The 12655-nt window shown below is 36.0% G+C and overlaps 2 protein-coding genes across 3 annotated transcripts; both read left to right on the top strand.

The window, feature by feature from the left end:
* Positions 1 to 746: 746 nt before the first annotated feature.
* On the top strand, positions 747 to 3592 carry LOC113709228 (uncharacterized). 2 transcript variants are annotated; one of them, XR_003452619.2, is made up of 3 exons: positions 747 to 2505; positions 2688 to 2925; positions 3350 to 3592. XR_003452619.2 is itself a non-coding variant. In XM_027231937.2 (2 exons), exon 1 carries the CDS (start codon positions 820 to 822, stop codon positions 2467 to 2469), a length of 1650 nt encoding a protein of 549 aa, XP_027087738.2. In that variant the 5' UTR covers positions 747 to 819; the 3' UTR covers positions 2470 to 2505; positions 2688 to 3039. The 2 variants fall into 2 exon arrangements, 1 of the variants encoding a protein (XP_027087738.2); XM_027231937.2 differs by lacking the exon at positions 3350 to 3592 and having other exon boundaries at positions 2688 to 3039.
* A 3195-nt stretch (positions 3593 to 6787) lies between these two features.
* LOC113709648 (uncharacterized) lies at positions 6788 to 12299 on the top strand. Its single transcript, XM_072066374.1, has 4 exons — positions 6788 to 6833; positions 8091 to 8386; positions 8493 to 8609; positions 8692 to 12299. Exons 2-4 carry the CDS (start codon positions 8102 to 8104, stop codon positions 11131 to 11133), a joined length of 2844 nt encoding a protein of 947 aa, XP_071922475.1. The 5' UTR covers positions 6788 to 6833; positions 8091 to 8101; the 3' UTR covers positions 11134 to 12299.
* The last annotated feature ends 356 nt before the right edge of the window (positions 12300 to 12655 follow it).

The following is a 12655-nucleotide window of genomic DNA, read 5'->3' as shown; positions in this document are numbered from 1 at the left end:
AGAGAGATATTTAACACAATTCGGAGTGTTGGGTCTGTTGATATTTATTACTTTCTTCCCCACAAAAAAAAAAAAAAAAAACAACTTTCTTTACTTGTTATTTCAACAAGATAATTTATGATTCCCATCTTATCCAATCTCCCCTTTCATCTGATGTATCTATCCCCTCATTATAAAAATCAAAGTTGATTTATGCACTGCAGTAAAGCTAACATTAGCACTAAAAAATCAAAGTTGCTACATTTGTTTTTTGGAACAAAGTTGCCACAATTTGGTGGGCAGCAATGTCTCAATCTAGTTTTTTCCTTCAAATGCCATTCTTTCTAGTATCCATCAATGTTTAGTATCATTCTGTCAAGTACCTAAATTTTTAAAAAGAAAATGGATTAAACCGACAAGATATTGCATGGTCAAAATATGTTATGCGATATTATCGCACGATACTTTATTATGAATTCCATCAAATAAGGAAGGAATTTAATATTTTGTGGATAGTAGATATTTCTTGTTTGGTGGATGGTAGATATAAGCCATTCGACAAATCTCTCCGACGTAATTGACAGAATTGCGAGTAGTATTGATACACCACATGAATAGTTTCTCTTAACATATCTTAACTATTAAATTTTGTTGGGGGCGAAAACTCACAAAATTAGAAGATGGGAGACAAAATCGAAACATCCACAAAAGAAAGGGAGAAATAGAGCAATTATCTTTTCCATTCCCCTCTTCATTATCAGCATTTTCTTCGCTTTTGTTCTGTTTTCACCGGAAAAGAGCCCAACAACCCAAGCAGGGTGTTCCGAGTAGCCGCCGCCAATGGAGATCGGAAAATCAAGCCTCCGTCTACACAGTCGCCCCTCTCTTTCCAATCTCCGCTTCATCGCTTTCTCATCTTCATTTTCGACTTCAAGTCCAGCAGTAGACTTCCTAAACGACGCCGTCGAAGACGACAACGATTCCTCCACCACCACCTCTTCCTCCTCCAAACCCACCACCGTTACTTCATCCTTATCACCAGCAGAATCCCTTGTTGCGGAAAAGCTCCACTCTTTAATCAAAAACCACCATCGCAAAAACCCTACCTTAAACCCTAATCCCAATTCCCCGAACCCCATAAACCCTGATCTCACTCTCCCAACTCTCTCCTTCGATTTATCCAAAATCTCCCCCGTCCACTCACTCTCTCCGGCCGTCATTGTTCACGTAATCGAGAAATGTAGATCCGTTCGTCACGGCATACCCTTTTCTCAGACCTTGGCGTTCTTCAACTGGGCCATTTCCCGTTCCGAAACCCTCATTTCCCATGAGCCTTATAACGAGATGATTGACCTGGCCGGAAAGGTACGCCAATTTGACGTCGCTTGGCATTTGATTAATTTGATGAGGAGTAAAAATGTTGAAATCCCAATTGAAACTTTTTCGATTTTGATTCGCCGGTATGTTCGTGCTGGCTTGGCTAATGAGGCTGTGCATGCCTTTAATCGGATGGAGGATTATGATTGTAAGCCCGATAGGAATGCGTTTTCGAAGGTGATTAGTGTTCTCTGTAAGAAGAGAAGGGCTGTTGAAGCTCAGTCATTTTTTGATAGTTTGAAAGATAGGTTTGAGGCTGATGTGGTAGTGTATACTAGCTTAGTGCACGGGTGGTGCAGGGCTGGCAACATGTCTGAGGCTGAGAGGGTTTTTGGTGAAATGAAGGCAGCTGGGATTCAACCCAATGTGTATACTTATAGTATTGTTATCGATGGTTTATGTAGGTGTGGGCAAATTACGCGTGCCCATGATGTTTTTGCTGAGATGATTGATGTTGGATGTGAGCCAAATGCGATCACTTTTAACAATCTTATGCGAGTACATGTGAAAGCAGGGAGGACTGAGAAGGTGTTGCAAGTTTATAATCAGATGAAGAGGCTATCTTGTGTGCCGGATGTGATAACTTACAATTTTTTGATAGAGACTCATTGTAGGGATGGGAATCGCGAGGATGCGATTAAAGTGTTAAATTCGATGGTTTATAAAGGGTGTGAACCTAATGTTCATAGTTTTAACCCGATTTTTAGGTGCATTGCCAAGTCGGGGGATGTCAATGCTGCTCAGCGGTTGTTTGCAAGGATGAAGGAATTAAAGTGTCAAACTAATACTGTGACATATAACATTCTGATGCAGATGTTTGCTGATTCAAAATCTACAGACATGATTATCAAGCTTAAGAAGGAAATGGATGAGAGTGAAGTTGAGCCTAACGTGAACACTTACAAAATTTTGATTTCAATGTACTGCAAAATGGGACATTGGAATAATGCATACAAGTATTTTAGAGAGATGATAGAGCAGAAGTATCTAAAACCAAGTCAGCAAGTTTACCAAATGGTCTTGGAACAGCTTAGGAAGTCTGGCCAGATGAAGATGCATGAGGAGCTGGTGGAGAAGATGGTTTATAGGGGATTTGCTTCTCGTCCCTTGTAAAGGATAGTTAAAAGTGGCTCAACCAGTTGAATTTGGGTAATCCTTCTTTGCCTTTGCCATTGATGTTCTGATATTGTCAAAACATCCCGAAATTCTGTTTTCATAGTTGTTATAGTACCTATCTTTGTAGCTTTGTAGCTTCATGGTTGAAATTCTGAGATGCTTGTTTCGGTCATCCAAATCATATACAGAATTTAATTTCCTGGTATTCTTTGTAGTGATGGATGACAACTGGTGAGCGCCGGAATGGTGATTTTGAACCTTCTCATGAGGCATCTTGGTTTGGAGCTCACGTCATCTGTGGCAGTCCAACATACGAGACATCCTTTCTGCACCTCAAGCAGCTGCTAATGGGGTGCTTCATTGTTGGAAAACCCAGAGAACGATGAAATGTGTAGATAATTGCACTATTTGGCTTCAAAAGAAGCTTGGCAATTGGGAGTTTCTTCTTTATCTGTACGTCGCTTTGCATTGGAAGTTCTAATGCAGCTTTCCTTAGTCTGTTTCTTTGTAGGGTAGAGAAGGGTTATGTTTGCAGTAGGTGACAAGGATTGTGAGAAAGTGCAGAAATGTTTTAGCTATTGTACTTCGGGCTGTATCATTTGTGGAACTAGCATTACATTTTGTCTCCATGAAATCAGGCTTACCTGTTTGGCAGTGTGCTGCTAGCAGTCTTTCCTGGAACATGAGTACATTCTAATCCTTTTGCACGAACGTTCACATCCAAACTCTCACTTATTTGAACCTCCTCTAAATCATAGAAGCTCGTAGTTTAGTTTGTACATGCATATGATTCCTGAGTCTGAATTCTGAATGTTGTTAGAGCCTTATGACTTGTGCTGTCTGAATTCTGAACGTTTTTAATGTTCAATCTTTGCAGGCGCATTGAATATAATTAAGACTTGGTTGTCTATAACTTGGCTGCCACAACATAGCCAAAGCAACGAGGAAGGCTATTATTGGACCGTTAAGGAATGGTTTATGTTTTAATCATTGAACAATAATCTAAACCTCATTTAAACTTGACCAAAAGTTTCATCCTATTTGTAAATTTTAAATCTTCCTACTCCCACTGTCAATTTCCCCTATGTTTTATTGTATAGAATTACAAGTGGTTGCAAAAGTGGTCCGCGAAGGATTCTTTTTTTTTTTTTTGGCTTTCTTTTCTTGTCTTTTCTATTCGAGGTAAGACTGCCATGACAGGGAAGTTTCGCGAATGTAATAAATGTGATTATTTCCAGCCGCCGATCCATGACACAGGTTCACTATTATTTTTTTTATTATTGTTTTTATAATTATCTACCTAATTGCCGTATTTTCCCTACTTAACCCCGCCCTTGACCATTGACTACGGCACAAGAATTCCTGTGAGTTTTTTGGATGTTTGTCTAAAATTTTACTGTAGAAGTTTTTAAAAAAAATTTTGAAGGATGTTTTTTTTGAATATTTTGAAGTGTATAGTTTAAAATTTTTGAAAAGTTTTTTGAGATTACTGTAACTATAAAGTTTTTAAAAAATTTGTAGCAGACAAACTTGGCAAAAAACTCAAGTGCCAAACATGTTAGAATTAATGTTTATAATGACAAAAATCCAATGTTTATATTATTGAATTGACAAAAAAAGAATAGGCGGTATAATTTACCAAGTCTAGTGGTCGGATTTTTTTTTCTTTTTCTATTTTCTCCGGTGTTCATTAGCACAACTTTAAGAAGACCACCAAATTAAAGGATGCTCCACGTGGAAAATTTTAATTGCAGAAAATCTTCAATGGATCTCACAGTTTAATGCACGAGAACTCTATACAAATTTAATCAAATTTTAAGTTTTTAGGCTCCTAGCGAAACACACTTAAATTTCATGAAAGCTATTTCTTGGTATAAATTTCCAATTAGAATGTGAAGTTGCATGTGTCAGAAAACTTAAATCACACTCCTCCCTTGCTACATATTTCAAAATTATTGCTAAAACCATTCGAGCAACTTTCGTAATAATTTTGAGCATAGTTTTTTAATACATTTGTGTTAGCACAGTTTCAAAGTGGGTATTTTATTTTAAATGTGAGTATATATAGTTAGGTTGTAAATTTTATGAATTTAAGTTGTAGTTAATCAATTAGTACTCACAAGTTTTTGCAAATGTGCATGTGTATGTTATTGTAAGTTTAATGATATGTGTATTCCACTAGTAAAAAAAACTTTTTCTCCAATTATTCTGATTGAACTTATTTTCATAGATATTTCGCAATCACATTTACAATAATTAAACTAAGGATGCATTTGATGAAATTGGAGTCTACAAACTCAAGTAATCTGAAGTTTGAATCCGTTCAGTGATTGAATTTTTAAGTACTAAATCTGATACATTTGAGTGTATATCACATTAAATAATAAGTGAATAACTTATCACTTTATTTTTTGGAGCAAGTCATGCTTAGAAAATTCAATACCACTTAATTAATTCAGATATATTTTATTTTATTTTTTGTTATCAAACGTGTCTAAATATATTAAGATCTGAACCTATTAAATTTAAGTGTCGAATCGAATTATCAAACAGGGCCTAACATAATCCTCAAAACGATCAACGGCAAACATTGCTCTACGTCAAAGAGCTTATGTCCGCTAATCTATTCCAATAGGCTTTGTTTTGTTTTTCTATGTAAATTTTACCATTTCAGACCAAAATGAAAAGGTGGATTTTACCATTCTAAAAGAAAAAAGGTTTTTTAAATGATAAAAATTTTGAACCGATATTGACGCTTTCATAATGTTAATGCTGCTTCCCCGAATTTTTTTTATGATGTTCAAAAAAATTCATTAATTCTCTAAATTTCATTGTGATTATCAAGTAGTAGTTGAAAGGGATAATTTTTTTGTTTACTTGAGGTTACTAACATATAGACGCTAGAAATAGTTGACAAATTTGCTTGCACTTTTCTTCACTTTCTTCCATTTTATGTCATACAAAATATGTGGAATTTACAAGGAAAATAAGTTAATTAAAAACAAAATTTTTAATAACTATCTCTAACTTCCCATTTTCCCTCAAAATTTTTCTTCATAACTAAACATAAGCCAGAAAATGATTTTCATTTTCTTTTACCTCACTTTCTTGCACTTTACTTTCCCATAAGCATTTTCTTTACTTGTTCACATCTGAAAATTGAATTTTCCACTCAGTAATATTAGTTAATTAAGGGGTTCTTTTTTCTAGCTGACTAAATAAAACACCAATAAAATGGATAAGGACAACATACAAGTTTTTGCACAATATTTGTACTTAATTTGAAAGTTGTAATATTATTGTATACATTAGTTGGTTAAAGGTTGGAGGAAGTTATTGTGTTGAATATCATTTTTAAAAAAAAATAAAAAGGGAGAACTGCTTAATAATATATAGAGTGATAGGGAATATATTCTAAAGTTTAACACACAGACGGCATATATTCTGCCCTCAATCTTCTACTTAAAAGATTTTAAAGTCTCGCAGAATTGTATTTGTGCAATCTTTTTAACCATAACAATTTCCACTTTGAATAAAAATTCAAAACTCTATCTGGTTTGGTTCTTATGGGAGGATACACAAAAGATAACAAAATTGGCACCCATAACGATTTTCATATTTCAAAAAATTTAAAACGAACACAAGCAGGGAGAATCGGGAAAGGAATAGATTGAGTAATACGGGAGGAGGAAGTGTATGGGTTCACTTAATAAAACTGAAATTTGAAATCTGAATCTATAATTATTGAATTGTTGAATATATTTGACAGTACATCACACTAAGTAATAGCTGTGTCGGATTCGAGACTTTCCACTCGAAAAAAAATGCAAAGAAACGAAAAAATTTATTCTAGAGTATAAGTGATAGATGTGTCGGATTCGAGACCTCCTATTCACAAAAAAAAAAAAAAAAATACAAGCAAAAAAAAGGAAAAAATTTATTGAAGAGTGTAAGTGGAAACTTTTAAGTGATAGAGGTGTCGGATGCAAGATCTCGGAAAAAAAAAATTATTGAAGATAAATGAGAAATTTCAGTTTCGAAACCTCCTAGTTATATAAAAAAATACAAGCAAAAAAAAAAAGAAAATTTTATTTGAAAGTGTGCATGAGATATTCATGTTCGAGACCTTCCACTCATATAAAAAAAAGGGGATAAAACAAATAAATTTTTTATAACTTAAAAAAAATAGAGCACAAAACTTTTATTATTAAAAATATGTTTTAAAATATTTTAAGTACGTTTTCAATTGCATTTTTTTTTATCTGATGTATATATTTATTTAAACCAACCTGAAACCAACAAAATATATGTATAGAGCTATTACAGCATCGGGAAAACAAATTCAACAGCTTCATCTATCGGTAAAACCTTTTCTCTCTCTAGAACTTTTCCTCTCTCTCTCAGTCTTTTTTTTTTCTCTCTTTATTGTACTTATTAATAGTTGCTATGGTAGATAAATAATTGTAGATGTGTATGTGTTTATGTAGGTTTTGAATAGGCGAAGTTCTACAGATTTTGTGGTGGGTTTTTTTTACTGTTTAATTTGGTTTGTTCCTTTTATTTTCCAGCACGAATCGAGATCTATTTTTTTTTTTTGTTCATCAAAACCTAAAATTGTTTCTGTGTTCCGATTGGTACTGTTATACTAGCTGATTTGAATTGTGAATAATCTTTATTTATTTACTTATTTATTTTTTTACTCTTAATTTTGTTTGTTTTTGTGCTTATTCACTGAAGTTGTGCTACTGATCAGCGAACTGTGAATTCTCGGTCACCGGTAAATAATCCATACCAGCCCTTCTTTTTTTTTTTTAACATTTTTTGCGTAATCATTATTTTTGTTATTTTAACTTTTTGTGCTTTTTTTTTTACGACAAGGTTTTTGTCAGTTTCTTTATGTTAATTAGGAGCATCTTTCTTCAGAGTATTGGGTGAATTAGGTTTTTTCTTTTGTTTTTAATTATGATAACATATGCCTTGGTAGAACTAAAAATTTAATTTTTGTCTCCCTGTGATAAGAGTTTAATTAATTTGATCCATGGTTTTTTCGCATGATAAATTTGTATTTTAGTGCAAATGTATGATTTTGATACCTTTTAACTGAAGATTTGAGAAAGTGGTCAATTTTATACAGTTGTAATGGATTGGAGGGACAAAAAAAGCGCATGTCGTCTTGTACTTTAGTGTTGCCTCTTAATTAAGTGGGGGTTTTTTTGGTTGAAAGTGGTCAAATTGGAGGGATAAAAAGCGGGTGTCTTGTTGTAATTTAATGTCACCAGTTAATCTAGTACTAGGGGATTGTTGGCTGGGAGTGGTCAAATTTTTATAATTGTAGATATAAAGTGGATGTCGTCTTGTAACTTAACAGTGCCTGTTAATTTGATACCAGGGTATTTTCGGTTGGAAAACTAAATAGGTGGTGAAGTTTTAGTTGCTTATATTTTACGTTATCCTGTTTTAGGAGTAGGACATTCACTCTTAATTGAATGTTAAGCTGCAAGTTTTTCTTTCGAGCGTTTCTATTTGTAGTGTATTTGAACATTTCCCATTTCCCCATCTGAATTTAGTGGCATGTGTACTTTGGTTGTTATACTAGTTGTTATTATTTGATCAAACAGAAGACTTTCCCATGGAGTACAAATGGGAGGAGAATGATATTGGTGGAGATGTACCTGAATTTGGTGCAATCTTCATGTCAAATATTGCAACGAAGAGGGAGTGCTTTAAACGGAAAGTTTTTGGTCTTCCATCTTCCATGGCTAGTTTTGTTAAGCAGGTTAAAGTAGGAATGGTTTTATTCTTGTTTGAATTTGAGAAACGACAGCTTTTCGGTGTTTACCGGGCCACTTCTGATGGTGGAATGAATATTGCGCCCCATGCAATTAATTCTTCTGGGAAGCGATTCTCAGCACAGGTCTGTTGAATAAAGTGCTGCTTGGTTTCTTTGTTGTGAAAAGTCGCATGATCTTGCGAGTGTATGTTATTACTGACATACAAACTGGTGTGTGTGCTTTATGCAGGTCTGTTTTACACCAATATGGATTTGTAGGCCACTTTTTGAAAATGAATTCAGAGAGGCTATTAAAGAGAACTATTTTTCGACGAAGAAGTTCCATTTTGGTCTATCCAAAGAACAGGTCAGTCAGAAAACTCTGATCAGATATGTATGCATGATTGCTGTCTTAAATGTTGGTTTTTATGCCTTAATTTCATGTGTAGGTTCGCCGCCTTCTGCATCTGTTTAGTACAAGAAAGCTAAATGATATGCTAGCCCCAAGACAAATGACCAGAGTAGTGACTGAGTCTGCTAGTAAAGATGGAAGACTGGGGGTTGATCGTGGCTTGTTTGCCAGAAGAGAGAGTTTGGAAATGGAACATTTTGAGGACGACTTCACTTCAGCAGATATGAATGAATTGGTGGAGTATACTCCAGATAGAGTTTTTGAAGTGGATGAGAACATGCATTTTGTAGATGATAGGCTAGAGAATGGAAAGACAGTGGTTACTTTTGGACTCAATTCCTGGACTGATCAAGCTGGTGATTTTCTTCATATAAGGAAAAGAGCACATGACAATGAAGCAGAAAGTGAATTATATGACACCCACACCTCTTTGCTCCCTTATGAGACTGACAACCAGGAAGCTTTCTTGGATAAAGAAAGAATACAAGCTGCTTGCAGCAGATCTCTAATGGCTGAGAATACTGTAAATGACTGTAATATCTATTCTAGTCTTTCTCCTGCTGTTGCCACCAGCTATACTGAGGACGCCTCTGATTTAACAAGGCGAGCAGTTTATGAAAGGTCTTTGTTTGAAGGTGCGAACGTCCATGGAAATGATGACATGTTCCGAATGAATGATAATATTGAAAAAAACCTAAATTTGCGTGGTTCTTTTAGACCTATGATGTCTAATGAGAATGAGCAAGACCTCGAGAGACATGGAAGAGCAGTAGGTGATCATAGGTTTTTCATGCATAGTAGTGGATCAGATCAGAAGCATCCCGTGAATGATGATTTTAACCCTGTCCATCCATCAGAAAATTTCGATAATTCTTTACACAGGATGAAAGGGCCATCTAGTGATAGGAAGCTTTTGATGGGTGAAAGACTAGCTAGCGAACGTGATTTGGATAATGGACTTCGGTTAGACTTTTTGTCTGAGAAACTTCGAGATCCATTTGACAGTGATCAAAGAAAATTTGATCAAAGAAGATTTCTCCAAAGGGATAAAGTTATGAAAGCAAATTATAGGGATGGAGTTCATGGCTCAACGAACTCACATGTTCCATCAGGGTTTGGCAGAAGCAAAGGACACGTAGCCAGCAATGCCCTGTTGAGTGAAAAGAGAGTGGACAACAGGCATGACATTGAAATGTTCTTGCAGCCTGTCTCATCCAAGTACACTGCTTTTCCTCACCCAAAGCAGGATTTGTTGGAGTGCTTTAGCAAGCCCTCTCCAGACACTCAATTCTCTCAGCTGGAAGGACGACATCATTTCAGGAACTTGAATTCAACATTTCATGATTCAGTGGTTACCAGAACTGTCGCTAGTGCCCCTGAACCACCTACTTTCCACCATGGACACACTCTGTCCAATGTAGTTGATCGGGGTGCTAGTATAGTGCTAGATAATCCTCATTATGGTTCTGGAGGGGATTCACTTGCTTTGTCAAACAGTAAAATGTATGATAGAGAAGGTTTTGGTAGATACGATCATACTTCTGATTTTGGTGATGAAAATCCCTATTCTACCAATCGTGCTTGCCACTTCCATCCTGGTCAAAGTTCTCAGAGCATGGAATTAATATCTTCGGCCCCTGCTGATGTAAGGGGTTTAGTATCTACCTTCGCTTCTCTTCCTTTAACTGAGTCTTTTGACTTGTATTCCTATAAGAAGTCTCCTTTTGCATCTGACACTCATTCTATGATGTTGCAAGGAAAGCAAAAGCATATTTACTTGCAAGAAAATAATGAAAGAATTGCTGGGAATATAGTTCTGTCTTCTAAACTAAATTTGGCTGGTTTAGATGCATATCACCAAGAAAGATATTTGGATAATGACACAGTTGACTGGTTCAAAAGCTGCAATACAGACAAAGCAATTGATGATGGTCAACATTGCTTAAATCCTGGAGCTGGATATTCTGATTTTGGCAAGCAGAGGAGAAGTGTCTTTACTCGGTTAAGATTGACCCCAAGGATATCTGCGCAAGAAGAAAAAGAGAAGGTTGCTGACTTTTATAGGGTTAAATCAGTAGATGAACTGATGGACATGTTGAATGATACTCAGAATTTTCGGAATAAAAACCTTAGGAAATTTAAACCAGTAGTTAAACAGTCTGACAGGAATGAGCTGCCAAGGACCGAAAAGCGGACATCTCCTGAACTAGTGCAGCCAACAACAATAGTGGACGAGAAACTGGGTGTTGATGTTAAAGAGGGTACTGATGAGTTACCAAAAGAGACAAGGGCAGTAGAGTTTAAGCGTCGGAGTGAATTGAAGAAAGATTTGGATGAAAACAGCACAAAAAGTAATCACAGTACTCAGGACGGTACATCCAGATACATTCATGAGAATAAATTCACAGAAAATGCAGAGCCTGAGGGCGAACTGAATAAGCCAGCAAAGCGTAGAAAGCTTGTGCGGCCAGTCTTTTAATAACGTCTCTGCTGATGGAGTTACTGGAAATTATAACTTACTTCCTTGGTCTGAGTCATTTACAAATGAAACAGTGATTTGGGTGAAATCAGCTAAACCATGTGATGCTATCATGACATCTTATGCTGGATGAGTTCATACTAGTTCGGTACATCTGAATGGTCACTACTATAGAAGCTACACTGACGTCAGCAGCATTTCTAAAGACCTATGAATGTACCAAACTTTCTTTTTCTGACACGAACCAACTGGAAGAACCTTTCTGCATACATTTGCACTACAATTTGTCGTTGATGGGAGAGGTATATTCCTTGGTTAGGATGATTTTTGCTGTGCTACCTTCTATCTATGATCTATCTTGTAAAGGGGTTGCTTAAAAAAAATGCGCTAGACATGGGATGTTGGTTTATTTCTGCACTGTGTTTTGGTACCTTCAGCTGAATTGAGATTAAGAGGACGTGAGTTGTTACACAGGATCAGGCAACCATGACACTGACCAGGCTTGTAAAGAATGTTGCAGTGGCTGGTGTGCTTGATGATAAACACCACCAAAAACAATTGGAGAACAAGTAGAGGTTTGGAACTTCTTTTGAATTGCATCTCAAATACTAGCTGGTCCTTTTTCTGCTGGATCTTTTGCCAAGGGCTGGAGGTATGCTTTAAAGTCTATATGGCGTTTACAAGATTAATGAAAAGCAGGCGGTCCACAGAGAGCTAGTGAAGCTCATAAATTAGCTGATGTGGTGAAATTCTGATATTAGTGAAGAAACTACGTAAATGGAGTTGCGGATACTTGCTTCCTTTTCTACTTTTGGTTCTTTGCTTGCAAATTGCCATGAAACTGATGATGTTCTCATGTCATTGCTACAATCCTTGCTTTGCTTTTAGGATTTTGTATTATAGTTTCTACGTTGGTAGAGAGAGTTGAAAACTGCTGGTTGGAGCAAGTCTAGGCTGTCAAATGTCGCTTTCTCAATTGGGACCGATATGAGCATGATGAGATCAAAGATTGTAGCTTAAGGTTGGCCTTGTATAATTGTGTCAAGCTTGACAAGGTTCTGTTTAAACTGACTTTGGCCGGTTGATCTTTTTTGTGTCAAGGCAAGTTGAGATGTAAATTTTATGACCTGTTGTCAATTTTACTCTTATTTAAGCCCTTTCCATCATGAGTTTGAACGCTGAATGTGTTTCAACTTTCATGTATTGATTTTAGTTAATAGCTTTGCAGGATGTACTTGCCTGGTTGGTGATTCTGTACTAAAATACAGCGTTGGATTGTTTCTAACCGGCCTATAGGTATAAGGTGTAAAATTCACTTATGCAAAGTTGGTTTAATGAAGTTTGTTTAGCTTAGAAGGAAGTAATTGGTAGAAGTTATGCCAATACGATTTTTACTACTGGTAAAAACTAACGAGCGCAAAAAGTTGGAGTGGGAAGTATTACTGCTCCAAATCTTGCAAGAAATTACAGGCGCAGAAGCAAGAGCCAAAACGTTGTAGTGGGTAAATATGATTAATCGCTA

This window comes from Coffea arabica, chromosome 9e (assembly GCF_036785885.1).
Source record: "Coffea arabica cultivar ET-39 chromosome 9e, Coffea Arabica ET-39 HiFi, whole genome shotgun sequence".
NCBI lineage: Eukaryota > Viridiplantae > Streptophyta > Magnoliopsida > Gentianales > Rubiaceae > Coffea > Coffea arabica.
Note: the sequence above shows the minus strand (reverse complement) of the source record. Positions and strands in the feature narration are given on the sequence as shown.